This window comes from Cydia strobilella, chromosome Z (genome assembly GCF_947568885.1).
Source record: "Cydia strobilella chromosome Z, ilCydStro3.1, whole genome shotgun sequence".
Taxonomy (NCBI): Eukaryota; Metazoa; Arthropoda; class Insecta; order Lepidoptera; family Tortricidae; genus Cydia; species Cydia strobilella.
In genome coordinates, this window is record NC_086068.1 from 43,294,765 (window position 1) to 43,310,036 (window position 15,272).

A 15,272-nucleotide genomic window follows, 5' to 3' on the forward strand; every position below is an offset into this window, starting at 1 on the left:
TGAAATGAATTTGAATCAGTGTGAAATCGAATCACATGACAGTCATAACATCCCAGGTACTCTGAAACTTTGATAGTATTTTACTTTAGGTACTGGTTGGTCTGTATTCATATATGTACCATATTCATTCGATTTGTACAGTTCCACCATTTTTACAAAGGTCATATGGACCTCCGTCAATTGTTTCATACATACTTAGCTTATGCTAAATGTGTAGTTACTCGTCAAATAACAGGATTGAACTTGTTATGTTGTTTCGAGCAGGTGATGGGAGTAGGTAGTGAAACACGTTAAGCGTGATAGTATAAGAACGTATATTCTCTAAATGCCTGCCTATATATATATACATGTTAGGTTGCGCTGACACAAGCAATATGCGTTTATGTCGCAGTAAACCAAATCGTTACTGCTAAACACGGAAAGTGGACATTTGCCACATTACACTCGAGCGTCGTAGATAGTATCTACTAGATACCTATTGAAATCGAAAGATTAGATGATAAGAAGAAATAAAGGTTATATAAAGTTTTTTTTCAGCGAGCATGCAGGGAAGCGTCTACAGATTTTTTAAAATTTCGGGGGGTTGGTGGAGGGTCAAAAAATTCGTTAAGTAGATTGTGGATTTGGTCGTTTTGGTCCAAGTTAATGCTATAATTTTTCTGTAACTTAATATGACACTTATGTGTACGCATTTCCTTAATCTGACGACCACAATTTCGACGCCCGATTTTCACGTTTTAACTGTCAGATTAAGGAAATGCGTACAAATAATTGTCGTACAAATAATGGCACAATTATAGCATTAATTTGAACTAAAATGACAAAATCTACAATCTGCTTAACGATTTGTTGAACCCCCTACCAACCAACGGCTCAACATAGACTGCTAAAAGTGGTAAAGGTAGACCTCACGGAGTAGCAAGATATTACTATACCTTAATCTGCCGCGCTCGAGTAACCACAAAAATCCCCTTTTGGGCTCCGTCCCCGACAATTACCTACATCGAAATGTTTCGAATTGCGGTGTAATCAAACCCAAATACACGCGGATTTTTAGAGTTCCGTAGGCAACTACTTTCGCCATGTCCGTCTGTCTGTGCGTTCAAGGCTTTGCTCCATGATCGTTAGTGCTAGAAAGCTGCAATTTGGCATGGCGACAGAACGGTAACATAAAAAGTAAAAAAAAATATTTAGGGTACCTTTGGATAGGTCTTTTAATACGAGTAACGGTCTCCAACAACAATTTTTTGATAAAGTCAATATTTTCGGAAATAATCGTTCCGAAAGAAAATATTAATATGAAAAAAAAAAAAGTAAAACAAATGCTCAATTACTAAAACTTTCAATGAAAACTATAGCGAACATGATTGGTCAAGCCGTTTTTGAGTAATTGCAAAAAGTCTTCTCTTCTTAATAGTAAAAAGACGTACAAAGCGCTGCGAAGGTACTCCCTTAAGGCCCATTTACATGGTGCGAGTTTCTCGCCTCGACCATGCGATTATCGTAGAACGAGAAAAAATATCTCATCATGTAAACTATACGTACGATATCGTACAAGTAGGGGCGATAATCTCCTCGCCTTTGATGATTGGATGTCTCCACGTAAACAAAACTTAAATGCGAGAATCGTATTTCGAGTTTATATGCTTATCAGTCGTCATCATGAGTGCATTGCAAGAGGCTGTTCTGATTGTGTCGGTACTTAAATTTATTCGTTTTAAATTTTACTTTTACATTTTAAATGTTTTATTAATCGCCGATCAGAGAGCGAAACTTTGGTGCCGATGACAGACGTATGACGTCAAGCTAAATACAGAGTGTTGTTATCTAGATTATAGATACTTATTAGCCTCTTTAGTTTACTGATATTGAAACTTTAGTTGAGAGTTTTTATACTACTGGACACGTATAAAACATAACTAACTGTCTTTGTCATGTTAAAAACAATATTGTTGGAAATGACAACCAATTTCTGTTAACTTATTTTTTTATTAGTAAAATATAACGGAAATATTATTGCTTGAAGTCGCTATGGAGTCTATGCAGCCGTATTTGCAGGAATTTCCTTTTCTGATTGTTGTTGAAAAATGAAAAAATGTACTGCTCCTGCTGTGACCAAAATTTAACAGCAAAAGCAAGCAATATAGAGAAACATTTGACAACAACAAAGCATATTGAACGAGAAGGAGCGAAAATGACACAATACAACATACAAGCAACGATCCCACGAACGAACCATTGGCATTGGCATTGGCGAACGATTAGCGTTATTCCCATCAAAAGAAATTGATTTAAATGAAGAATGGTTGACCGTCAACAACATTTGCTCCAGGTGTGGTTATAGGAATTATGACCAGTGCGACGCCAATTTTGTTAACTAGCGAGAGGTTCAAGAATTATTTTGCCCTGAATGTACGTGTATCTAAATATTTAAAAAAAACTTCGTCATTCAGAGTAACGTTTTGTTGTGTTGTTTTATTTACACGAGGAATAATATTTTTTGTTTGAATTACATTAGATTAGAATTGTCATTACCCAATAAAAAATGTTACTCGTGTCGTTTTTTAATGTTTACATTATTTTTTGTGTAAATTACCAAGCATTTTTATAAATACACGATTATACATATATATATGTATATTATCATTATTAAGAAACATTGAGGTGTTACGTTGTTTTAAAAAACATCCTATATGCGACTTAACGTCATACGTCTGTCATCGGCACCAAAGTTTCGCTCTCTGTTAATCGCCAAAACGCACAACAAAAGTTTTCTTGGAATGCTGCTAACTACTTATTTCCCGCCAACTTTTTTTCTTAAGGGCAACGTCACGCCATTTCAGCCAAGAGCCAATATTAAAATAAATGCAACTTAAATTATATTAAAATCATTAAATTAATTTGATTTGTTAAAAAAAACATTTTTGACAGAAGATATTATCGCTGCTTGTAGTTTTCTTTTAACAGACAACTAATAAATACTCTTCGAGAGAATTTTAACGAACCCCAAACACATTTAGGTTGCGTTGTTTTATAAGAGTTCCCATGTCCACTCCCTCCCAAGCCACCTCCTCTGTTTATAATCAGACCAGTTCAATGGTACCATAATATTGCATTGTCACCCAACTCACATATTATGTATAGGAAAGATTTGGCCAGAACAAACATATTCAAACAAACAAACATTTGCAAGTTATATAAAAGCTTGTAAAAATAATATGAGAAACAAGAAATATTATTATATATAAGAAATATTAGGATACCTAGTGGTAAATGATTACCAACTAATCACGTTACTTGACTGGCAAAACTCGTATGAAAATCGGTTCGGACCGATTCGTGCGATACAACCACGTATGTGAAAAAATGTCATACGAGAACGAGTTTAGACGAGTCGAGAAATCGTAAGCAAATATCTCCCTAGAATGCGGCTCCTCGTGTAAACTATTTCGCCTGGCGATAATCTCCGTGCGAGTATCGAATGACATAATCGTAGGCGAGTTTATATTTCTCGCATGAATGTAAACATTTTTATACGATACTCGCCTGGCGATTATTGCATACGATAATGTCATACGATTCCTCGCCCCAAAACGTGCGAGAAACTTGCACCATGTAAATGGGCCTTTCGCTTGTAATGTACATGATACTTACTTCCATTAGGAAGCCCCCGTTTAGCCTTCTTCTCAGTTCTGACAGAATGGTAACTACGGAACCCTATGCTGAGAATGGCCCGACTTGCTCTTGGGCCGCGAGCCTTGGCAGATTTTTTATTATGGTTTAATTCTAAAACAGGTATATCTATTATCTTTCTTTGTAGTTTATTTTGGTGCAATAAAGAATATTTACTTACTTACTTACACGTGTTGACTGGGCAAAAGTCGGCTGTAATTCGTCTCCATTTATAACTTGATGATCATGCAGTTTTAATGGCGTTATTAATAAACGCACTACAATCCTCAATTAGTTTTTTTTTAATGTGATAGTCAGCAAACGAGCAGACGAGCCGCCTGATGAGAAGCAGTCATCGTCGCCCATGGACATTTAACAATACATAAGTCAAAATGACAGATTAAGATTAACGATTACTAGCTAATTACGGCTTGTGGTACGTTTATGAATAAAAGTTTATTTTCTAAGCTTGATGATGTTGATGATCACGCTGCAGGAGTGTGAAGGTTTATTAAGCAAGCTTGATGATAATGATGATGTTGATGATCAGGCTGCAGAGTGTGAAATGTTTCTTAACTAAGCTGAATGATGTTGATGATCAGGCAGCAGAGTGTGAAAGTTTCTTAACTAAGCTGGATGATGTTGATGATCAGGCTGCAGAGTGTGAAAGTTTATTACCCAAACTTGATGATGTTGATGACCAGGCTGCAGAGTGTGAAAGTTTATTAACTAAGCTTGATGATGTTGATGATCAGGCTGCAGAGTGTGAAAGTTTCTTAACTAAGCTGGATGATGTTGATGATCAGGCTGCAGAGTGTGAAAGTTTATTACCCAAACTTGATGATGTTGATGACCAGGCTGCAGAGTGTGAAAGTTTATTAACTAAGCTTGATGATGTTGATGATCAGGCTGCAGTGTGAAAGTTTCTTAACTAAGCTGGACGATGTTGATGATCAGGCTGCAGAGTGTGAAAGTTTATTAACTAAGCTTGATGATGTTGATGATCAGGCTGCAGAGTGTGAAAGTTTCTTAACTAAGCTAGATGATGTTGATGATCAGGCTGTAGAGTGTGAAAGTTTATTACCCAAACTTGATAATGTTGATGATCAGGCTGTAGAGTGTGAAAGTTTATTAACTAAGCTTGATGATGTTGATGATCAGGCTGCAGAGTGTGGAAGTTTCTTAACTAAGCTGAATAATGTTGATGATCAGGCTGCAGAGTGTGGAAGTTTCATAACTAAGCTGGATGATATTGATGATCAGGCTGCAGAGTGTGAAAGTTTATTACCCAAACTTGATGATGTTGATGATCAGGCTGCAGAGTGTGAAAGTTTATTAACTAAGCTTGATGATGTTGTGAAAGTGCCACCGCAGACGTCAAATTACTTTACACTTCTATACAATCCATACTTCGAATCCTCAAGGTGTGATACCTTATTGCTCCTGGTCTCGGGCCGCCTTCCTTTATCAGGTCTTCAACCAGGGAGCTGAGCTTGGCGAGCCCCGTCTCGGCAGCTTCCAGTCGGGACGACACGTTCAAATTGGTCCACATGTCAGTAATTGCCTTCATGTTTGTTTGAGATCTGCGCAAAGGAGCCATATGTCTAATTGAGAGAGGTATGGGCACTGCGAATGACATCTCGCTTTGTGTGGTAGGGCACAGGACAGCGGATGTCATTGCAGATCTAGAGCAGAGCCCAACTGGGGAAGTACCTCCACCTTACAGAAAACCGCAGCCAAATAACACTAGACCCTACTCATAGTGTTGTGTTCCTGCCGGTGAGTAAGGTTGCTAGAGCTCAACGAGGCAGAGGAGTGTTAGGGTCGGCAACGTGCATGTAACTCCTCTGGAGTTGCAGGCGTACATAGGCTACGGAGACTGCTTAACATCAGGCGGGCCGTATGCTTGTTTGCCACCGACGTAGTATAAAAATAATAATTGTCAAATGTTTAATCATAAATTACCTAATTACGCTCATAAAGCGTTCTCGTCGCCTCAAAAGCAAGCGTCATATTCAGTAATCGTATAAGAGTGCGTGCGTGTAACAAAAATAACACTGACAATTTTCAACTAATTACGTTTTGCCTACGCTACGTCTATCACGAGACACATAATTCAAGGCAGTTTAGTGTAATGCGGCCGTTTTAGTACCTAATAAGGTCAACCGGGATAAATGCGTCACGTGGGATAAATGCGTCTATTGAAGATATCTTCAAAACGCAACCTATTATAACTATTATAGCCATTAAAAGTTGGGTTGCCAATTGGTCATACTTCGAACAAACAGGGTTGCAATAGTTCTAAAATGTTCAGTTTAGAAGATATCTTTAATAGACGCATTTATCCCGGTTGACCTTACAGCATAAAACCATACGAACCTGACTTCCTCTAATATCTGCTCGTTCTTTGGCATACTACCATAAACGCGATCCTTGAGGTCTTGAACAACGTTCTCCAGCAGGTTGAACTTGCTCAATGTTACCAAAGACAGTTTCTCCGATGACGTCATTCGCCGGGGCTCTCTGCCCTGCCTTTGCCTGCCTTCTACCCCATTCACAACTTCTTCATGCCCTCCATCTTCTTCAAGCAGACCTTCCTCTTGACCTTCCGAAGTAGCTTTGCTTCTGGTTTTCCGGCCGGCGGGCGGCGCTGCTGGTCGATCGGGCATCGCCTTCAGCCCGGTGGGACTCGAAGAGGTAAGGGGTGCTGCATACCAAAATTGGATATAGGGTCGCAAAGATAATAGGTACTTATCAGTACTATCAGACCTATAGTGACTATAGTAAGTCTTCTAGAAATCGATTTTCGCTCATGTCATGTATCAATGCATTCAGTATGATGTCCTGAACACGAATATATGAAATGACATGCGCGAAAATGGCGATGGCAGTTACTTTTTCACTACTTGGTCTAACAAATTAGAGGGAAACGTCCAAAAATTTCACAAGTCAGAGTTGATTTTGAACTGCTGTAGATTGAAAACTACTGAATGAATTATTATATCACTCATCTACAAACTTTCTAATTTGAGGTTATAAAGATAATAGTAAGGAATAATAAGTATGAGTACTTACGACAAAATAATTCGAGTATTCAGTATTAAAATACCCCGAATAAGAGGTAGTAAAACCACTTACGCAAGAAGAATAATACTCACAGGAATCCCTTTTGACACGTTCCACTGAAAAATAAATTGATTTATTTTAAAATAGGAGGGTGTATTTTCAAAGTGCGATTTTTAGGTGTCACACGTGTGTTATTACTTACTAAACCGGTTACATAAATACTTCATACTATTTTATTCATATAAATACAGAGAGGCATCGTAAAAGTAACAGTGTGATAATTACCGTTATGCTAGAAAGAAACCGGCCAAGTGCGAGTCGGACTCGCGTTCCAAGGGTTCCGTACTTTACACAATTTAAAAATGTATTTTTTATGTGAAATGTCTTTAAACATCCCGTAGGGGTCGGATCAAAAACTAAGTTATTAAGTCCAACTCACGCTTGACTGCACATTTCTAATAGGTTTTCCTGTAATCTATAGGTAAAGAACTATTTTGTGTATTTTTCAAAATTTTTGACCCAGTAGTTTCGGAGATAAAGGGAGGGGAATGGTAATTTTTTGCCTATTTTCTTGAATAACTTCTAAACTGTTTATCCTAAAATTATAAAAAAATATATTTAAGATTCTCACAATGAACTCTTTCATTTGATATGTAACACCATATAGTTTGAAAAACTTTATTTTTTAATTTCCTCATTTACCCCCCAAAAATGCCCCCCCGTATTTAAAATTTATTTGTTTACGTTACATGTTCATCTTTGGGTCACAAATTTACACATATATACTAAATTTCAACTTAATTGGTCCAGTAGTTTCGGAGAAAATAGGCTGTGACAGACGGACAGACAAACAGACAGACAGACAGACAGACGCACGAGTGATGTTCCGTTTTTTCCTTTTGAGGTACGGAACCCTAAAAAAATCCAAAGTTACTGTTACCGCGTGCAGTAAGTCTGTGAGACGTATCACCCTTGCGGTTCTCTCCAAAACAAGTAGCATATCATAACTTATAATAACTCTGTATGACTTACATTAAAGTTCCATACATCATTGGAAAGGCTTAAATTTTGCATAAGATTATGTATTAAAACTTGAACATGCCAAAACGTAGGCACAAATTTTTGCTTATAATTTTTGTCACACTGATTTAATTTTATTTGTTCGCTTGAATTAAAATCGCTATAACATGAGGAACATATGATACCACAATAGTTGTCAATTTGTAATTTTATATGGCCAAATTTTGGCGAGTTCAAGCTTTACTTAGTGCAAATAATCCTTTAATTTAACGCTAAAACGATAAATTTGTCACACGTATAAAGCCTGTGCCGAAAAAAAAACTGTTAATTTCAAACGGCTGTAATTTTATTTCCAAGCAAGATGACGACAGCTTTCTAACCGCAGTTAAAAGTCCTATTATTAAATTATATACTCCAATATAAATAATTCTGGTTTTACGCCATGCGACGTTACACCGGTGAATACAAGAGATCACTGAAATTTAATCTTTTCCAAAACGCAAGAAAATTTTCAACATCCTCCATGCTTGCTTTCGATTCGATACACTTAAAATGATCTCGAAGTATCGTGCATTTCATAATATAAATAAATAATTTTGTACGTTGTCTCTTGAACAGAGGTCTCGAAGCGGCAGACCTCTAGGAACAAGTGACCCTAGGACCATCAGAAAGATTGTTAGGTAATAGAATTTGCGCCCGCCCCCGCATGCCCGTCATATTTATCGTGAAAAATTGGGGTAATAAGGAAACATAGTATATAGATTCGTACAAAAGTTAGGATAGCTAAAGTAACCGAAAATTTACGTTATTAATAATTTCTGGGCCAAGTCAAAATCATACAATTTCCTTCGTACAAAAAGTCGCATTTTGTAATAGACGATGAGCAAAGTAAGACCACCATACGTCCTGCAGTGCCGTTCTCTCGACTATTCATGGGCTCAAATCAAGAGTGTATTAAAAGAGAAGGATAAAACAACCAAAAAACTTTAACAACTCCAGCAGTTGTTGGGATGGTGCAGGCAAATATGAAAAACAGTTCCGTAAAAAGCTGCCACTGAATGCGCTAGGAAAAAGCTTCTTATCACTCCTGCAGAAAATTTAATAATAATAAAAAAAACCTGATAATTATATAAAATAAAAGTAGCTTCTTATTCTAGTAATCCTATATTCCAAAATTCCTTATCATTTGCATCAGTTTTTTTCATTTGAAGTTTACATTTTTTTTTCGGTACACCCCTTAGTCTGAACACGCCTTCTCTCAAATATAGATAAAATAAATATTTTTATGGTTCAAACAAGTACAAGTTCAAACTAGTAAGTAAACTGGGGATTTAAGCGCATCCTTAATGCATTTATTTACAAATATTACATATTAGATTAACATTTTAGCCTAGTTTATAAAGGCGTCATTTTCCTGGCCCAAATTATTTCACTCTCATTGATAATAAATTATTAACTTTTAGCTGATGCCTTTTATACCCTTTAACGTCTATCTCAAATTTCTTTCATATCTGGTGGTTAGTTGGAGAAAAATCAACCAAAAAATGTTGTGGTTAGTCTAGTCCCATGGGGAAATTTGTTTAATATGTATGACCACTTAACGCATTTTGACATTCGGGATCACGACCCCAAAATCATCCAGCGTTTTTTCGCATTTCGAAAGTTCTTTTGCTTTTGGTTGCTTATCAGTTAAAAACTCAAATTTTAGAACGTAAAATTGTAATTTTAGGGTACCTACAGGGTCAGGTTTCTATTTTTTCAGGCGTTTTACGAGACCACTCATGAATCATGAATATACAAATGTTAATAAGACCATGGCTGAAATCCAGGGGAAAAAATTAAGAAAAGGTGCTAAGGCGATCTTCACATTGGATGCGAATTCGCACTTCGCTCGGGTGTGCGAGCGGGACGTCGCTACTACCTAGGCACATAGCGTTCGCTCATATACCGGAGCAACGTGCGAATTCGCATCCGCGTAAACTACTGTACCTGCATCAGAATATCTGACAGACGGAATCTCATAAAACTACAACGCCACGGAGCGATCAAGGGTTGACGCCGTATTATCTTTAAAGTTTTCCACGTATAAGCTTAAATTTGCTACTCGTCAATAAGTATTAAATATTTATAAGTATTTAGAAAAGTTATTAAGTAATTATACCTACTCCTCATTAGGACTTATTTTAAGTATGTTTAAGTAGTATCTTATTTACCTACTAAAAGTGTAGACTCAGCAGGTGCTGTGGGAGAAAAATAAATAAATGTAAGTACCTCTTCAAACAAATAACTAAAACCTAACTTTGACAAAATATAATTAACGGACAGCACTTTAGTTATAACCTTATAACACAATGACGTGCTATAAATAAATACAATTTTGCAATTTTCTCGGTTGTATAATTAAATCTGTCCCCGCCTCAGTCCGGTGGGGTCGTGGGGCGGCGGCAGAACCGAAGCTCGAAGGAGACAGATCACAATAAAACTGCGTTATTAATAATAAAAAATAACTTACGCATAGGTGGTTTTATTGTCTTGGGTTTCATGGGCTGAAACAATGGTCAAAAATAAATAAATACGAGAAAACTTTAACGTATCTAATTGATATGGTAAAACATTAGATATGAGACCTGTAGATTATTAAGGGAAAGTTATTACTGAAAATTATCAACAGTGCAAAATTAAGAGAAAAAAATCATTTTTAAAACACAATTTTAGCCGGTTTATTGTATTTCATGTTCTATTATATTGCGTGTATTTTTAATACAACTGCAAATTGAAACAAGGCTCAAGTGCTATGAAACGATTTTAAAAGAAATTTTGAATTAAGCCTCAACTAACTGAAAGTAGTTAATTTTTGATTTGTTTCGAGCCGCAATTATTGCATTTGCACCCGTGGTACCGCAAGAATATGTGCGGACCCCCACACCAATCCCCACGAGGGTGTTCTGTGGGAGGAGGGCTCGTGCCGCGGAGGCCATCCTCTCACCTGGGAGGGAGGAGTTCTTCTCCCCCACAAAGGTGGACAGCAATGACTTGCCCAGTGGGGGAGAATTCTTCTCCCCCCGAGAATCGGACGCTGAAATGGATGATTCCGAGGGCCCGACGGAGACGAGCGCCCCGAAGGTGCAGTTTGTTGCGGCGCCAGTGCGAGTGTCACCTAACCACGGAGACAGAACCGGCTATTTTAAGTGGAGGGAGGATCTTATCAGGTCCAGATACTGAGAGAGCCTTTGATAGGTGGATATGCTCTACGCAAAAGGCCAGCAAACAAAATTATAGATCTTGAATCTGAAGACGTAGATGATCTAGATCAAGTGCAACCACCGGCGACCAAAATGTCAACTAGCCACAGAGGCGGTAAAGCCAGTGCCGGCCGGGTGTCAGAGTTAAGTCGGGCAAGGGCGGAACTACGTGCCGCGGAGGAAGAGGCCCGCGAAGAAGCCGCTAACAGAGAATGGCAAAAACGCCTCCAAGAGGTGGTTCCATCAGAACTGGCCAATTCAGGGGCAGAGCTGGCTGTATGAGCAGGCTCATACAACGGACTCGGCCGGTGACATATCTATCGAAGATCTGAAAACTAAAATGATGACGGTAGCAGGAATGACTAAAAATATGAGAGCGAAAAACAGTAAGGACCTGAAAGAAGAAATTTCTGCTTTAAACAATATGGTAAATATCCTTGCCTCCCGGTCGGAGGCGGAAGAAATTCGCCGCCTAAGAGCGGATAACAACCGACTGCGGCGGGAAGTTGAAAATATGAAGACCGAGATGAAGGCCTACCGGTGAGACTATGCGGAAATGAGAGCTTCTTTCTCGGCAGACAGCAAAAATCATCATTCTCAAAATAAAGCTCTCTCAATGAACAGCGATGTAATAGAGGAACTCAAGAGCTCGATTATATCCTCTGTAGGAAATATAATAAACGCGCGGTTAGCAGGAATCGAGGACCGTCTCCTCCCACCTAAGCCATGCCGGCCCCCGTTGGCTGCAGACAAGATACGAAGTTTACAAACTCCGAGCCTACAGACGAACCCCAACACCACTGCCGCTTCAGTGGTGAGCAGAAGGGAAGCGCCTACTCCGCGGCAACCGACTGCTACTGCCAGGTCACTATCCGCAGGGACTAGCGAAACTAGTCCTCGTCCTCATCAAGCGCAGAGCAATCAAAATAGCACGGCAGATAAGGATGGGTTTATTCTAGTCCGCAATAAAAAGAAAAAGAAGCCAAAAAAGGCACTTGCAGCTAGTGTGGTGCACGAGACGAAGAAAAAGGTCAAGTCCAAACCCAAGCTGAAGGCTCCTACAACTGCGGCGGTTGTCATTTCACTGCAACCGGAAGCGGCTGAAAGAGGAGTGAGTTACTTTGATGTAATGAATAAGGCAGTGGCAGGAGTCAACCTCGGGGACATGGGTATCCCTTCCCTTAAGTTCCGACAAACTGCCTCAGGAGCGAGGATGGTTGAACTTCCATAGGAGCTTGAAGCCGCTAAGGCCGAAGAATTAGCTGAAAAGCTGCGTCCAGTGCTGGAGGGGGTTGCAGCTGTCACCCGGCCCACCAAGTGCGCCACCGTGCGTATAATGGATCTGGACGATTCTGCTACAAGCGAAAGTGCCACAGCGGTTGTAGCCAGGATTGGGGGCTGCGCTCTCAACCTGGTCAAGGCGGGTGGGGTCCAACGCGGTCCTGGGGGAATGGGTGCCATAGTGGTAAGGTGTCCCGTAGCCGCGGCTAAAATATTGGTAGAAAAGGCACGCGTTTTAGTGGGCTGGAGTTCTGCGCGCGTAGTCGCATTGGAGCAGCTTCCAATGAGATGTTATCGCTGCATGGGTGTAGGACATACGAAGCCATTGTGTCCGTCTGAGGTGAGTAGGGAGCATCTTTGCTACCGGTGTGGTGAAGAAGGGCACCGAGCAGCAGCTTGCTCAGTGTGTGTGCAGAGACAAACAGGCCCCACACTCATGTGATGGGTAGCCCAAGATGTAAACCTACACCTATAGGGAAGGTGGCCTCACGGACCGGGACTGCCTCCAATGCTGGCCCTCCTAAGGAACAAGAGAATGCCGAGATTAACAATATGCAAGAGTAATGGATCAAGGTTCCCGTACTGAATTCCTTCAGACTAACCTTAACCACTGCATCGCGGCCCAGGACCTTTTCCTACAGTCCATGATGCAGTGGCAGGTCGATATAGGAGTGGCCTGCGAGCCATATTTTATTCCGTCTCAACCACATTGGGTGGGTGATTTGGATGTCCTGGTGGCGGTGACTGTGCGCCCGGGAGGGCAGTTTCCACTAACACTTCTTGAGAGAGGCACAGTGCTGCTGGACGAGGTGGGTAAACTCCTTGAGAAAATCTTAGCTGATCGCCTCGTCCGACCCGACGGGCCCAAACCTCTCGGACAAGCAATTTGGCTTCCGTGCGGGATGATCGACAATTGACGCAATAGACCACCTGAAAACGCTCTCAATAGAGGCTACAGATGGCGGAAATGTAATGCTGGCAGTCTCCTTCGATGTCAAGAACGCTTTTAACAGCCTCCCATTAGAAACGCTTAAGGAGGCACTTCGTTTCTTTAAAGTACCCACCTATCTGCAGCGACTGTTGAACAACTATCTGGAAGATCGTTACGTAACGTGGGAAGACGGAAATTGTCAGCTTCATCGGCGACCAGTTGAACTGGGGGTCCCTCAGGGTTCTGTCCTGGGGCCCACGTTATGGAATGTAGGGTTCGACTGGCTATAACGGGGCCCAGTCCTGCCTGGAATGAATGTGCTGGCCTATGCAGATGACACTCTTATCACGTGTCGGGGTTCCTCCTATGAAGATGCAGCGAGGAAAGTGACCATTGGGACCTCACTTGTGGTTGAACGAATCCACAAGCTGGGTCTCCAGGTGTCCCTTCCAGAGACGGAAGTTCTGCTCTTCCACGGTCCGAGGAGAGGACCCCCTCGTAATGCGAGCATTAGAGTGAATGGTGAGGTTGTGGCAGTTCAGGGCCCAAATGAAATACCTTGGCCTCCTTTTAGATGGCCGTTGGTAATTTAAGGCGCACTTTGCCATTCTTGCCCCTAGGCTGATATCTACAGCGGCAGCCCTCGGCCGGCTGCTTCCCAACGTGGGTGAGCCAAATTCTACATGTAGACTCCTTTACTCTCGTGTTCTGCGGAGTATGGCCCTATATGGCGCTCCCACATGGGTTGATGCCCTTTCTGCCGAAAATAGGGCTCTGCTCCGTGGACCACAGAGGACAATATCTTTGAGAGCAGTACGTGGGTATCGTACGATATCGTTCACAGCGGCAACGATCCTGGCGGCAGACCCTCCCTGGGACCTTCAGGCTCACATTCTTGCGGAGGTTCACCGCTACAGAGCTGGAAGAAGAGCGGCGGCAGAGTTCCCAGATGGAGAAGAAGTCCGAAATATCCGGGCATCAGCGCAAGTGGAAACACTTCGCCGATGGAGGGCAGAGCTCGACGATGCAAAATATGGGCTGATAACGGTAGACGCAGTACTGCCGCATCTGGAACGTTGGGTGGAAAGGAGGCATGGTACGCTAACTTTCCATATGGTGCAGATACTTACTGACCATGGATGCTTTGGTAAGTACCTGCGCCGCATAGAGAGGGAGGAATCCCCCATGTGCCATGAGTGTGGCGCACCGGTAGACACGGCGCGTCATACTCTCGAAGAATGCCCTGCATGGGGGCCCCAGCGGACCATCCTTCAAACAACAGTAGGAGCAGACCTTTCGTTGGCGAGCCATTAAGTCCATGCTAGACAGCGAGGAGGCATGGAAGGCGATGGCCTCCTTCACCGACGAAATTATGTCGCAGCGGAGCGTGCGCGTGAGAACGACCCTAACGCGCATCCACTCCGCCGACGACGGGCTGGGGGCAGAGCCAGGCGCTATGCGCGCTTGCTGCCTCCACCGTAGCGGGCTGCGCAGGGCTCCGGGGGAGTCCCTGCGGTTTTTTAGCTCACAGGACGGGTCACTCCAAGTGGCACCCAAAAATGCTCACGGCCTGCGGGCCGCCCGCCGGGCCGCATGCGGTCGAATGCTGATAGCGACCCTGCGGCACCCCATCTAAGACGGATTCGGCACTCGTTGGTGGTTTTAGACGGTAGTTCTCTGGTCAGTCCGACATCCCTCCTGGTTTCCCCGGACCAGGTGGCATGCGTAAACGCATTTCCCCAACGTTAAAAAAAAAGGCCATGTAACATATCATTTTCAAATAAATTAAGGATGAGGAATCTATTTTAAGAAATAAAACAATGCACTATGTAACAAAAAAAAATGAATAAAGTAGAAAAGACTAAAAAGCGTATTTGAGTTTCTTTTTAAATTACCTACCAATTTTTTTAAAAGTTTGACAGAAATCTCAAAACAAAAAATATTGTCGTAAAGCTACACTTAGGTATTTAGTTTTCAAAAATGTATAGTTTATTATATAAATCTGTTGATACATGGGAGATAAAAATAATATTAAGCGTGGGTCAGGGTGATCTCAATGC

General features: G+C 41.3%; 2 protein-coding genes across 2 annotated transcripts in view; both read right to left on the reverse strand.

Annotated features, from left to right (window-relative positions):
- Window positions 1-15,272, reverse strand: part of LOC134754971 (uncharacterized) — a 567,282-nt gene that overhangs the window by 241,248 nt on the left and 310,762 nt on the right.
- The window catches only part of LOC134753770 (uncharacterized), a 52,924-nt gene that overhangs the window by 30,397 nt on the left and 7,255 nt on the right, over window positions 1-15,272 (reverse strand). The window contains exons 4-9 of the mRNA XM_063689708.1: window positions 14,368-14,736; window positions 13,346-13,518; window positions 12,315-12,442; window positions 10,745-10,915; window positions 6,052-6,379; window positions 5,106-5,255 (exon numbers count right to left, since the gene is read on the reverse strand). Of these exons, the coding sequence (XP_063545778.1) occupies window positions 5,106-5,255; window positions 6,052-6,379; window positions 10,745-10,915; window positions 12,315-12,442; window positions 13,346-13,518; window positions 14,368-14,736 (1,319 nt within the window). The remainder of the gene's footprint in view (window positions 1-5,105; window positions 5,256-6,051; window positions 6,380-10,744; window positions 10,916-12,314; window positions 12,443-13,345; window positions 13,519-14,367; window positions 14,737-15,272) is intronic.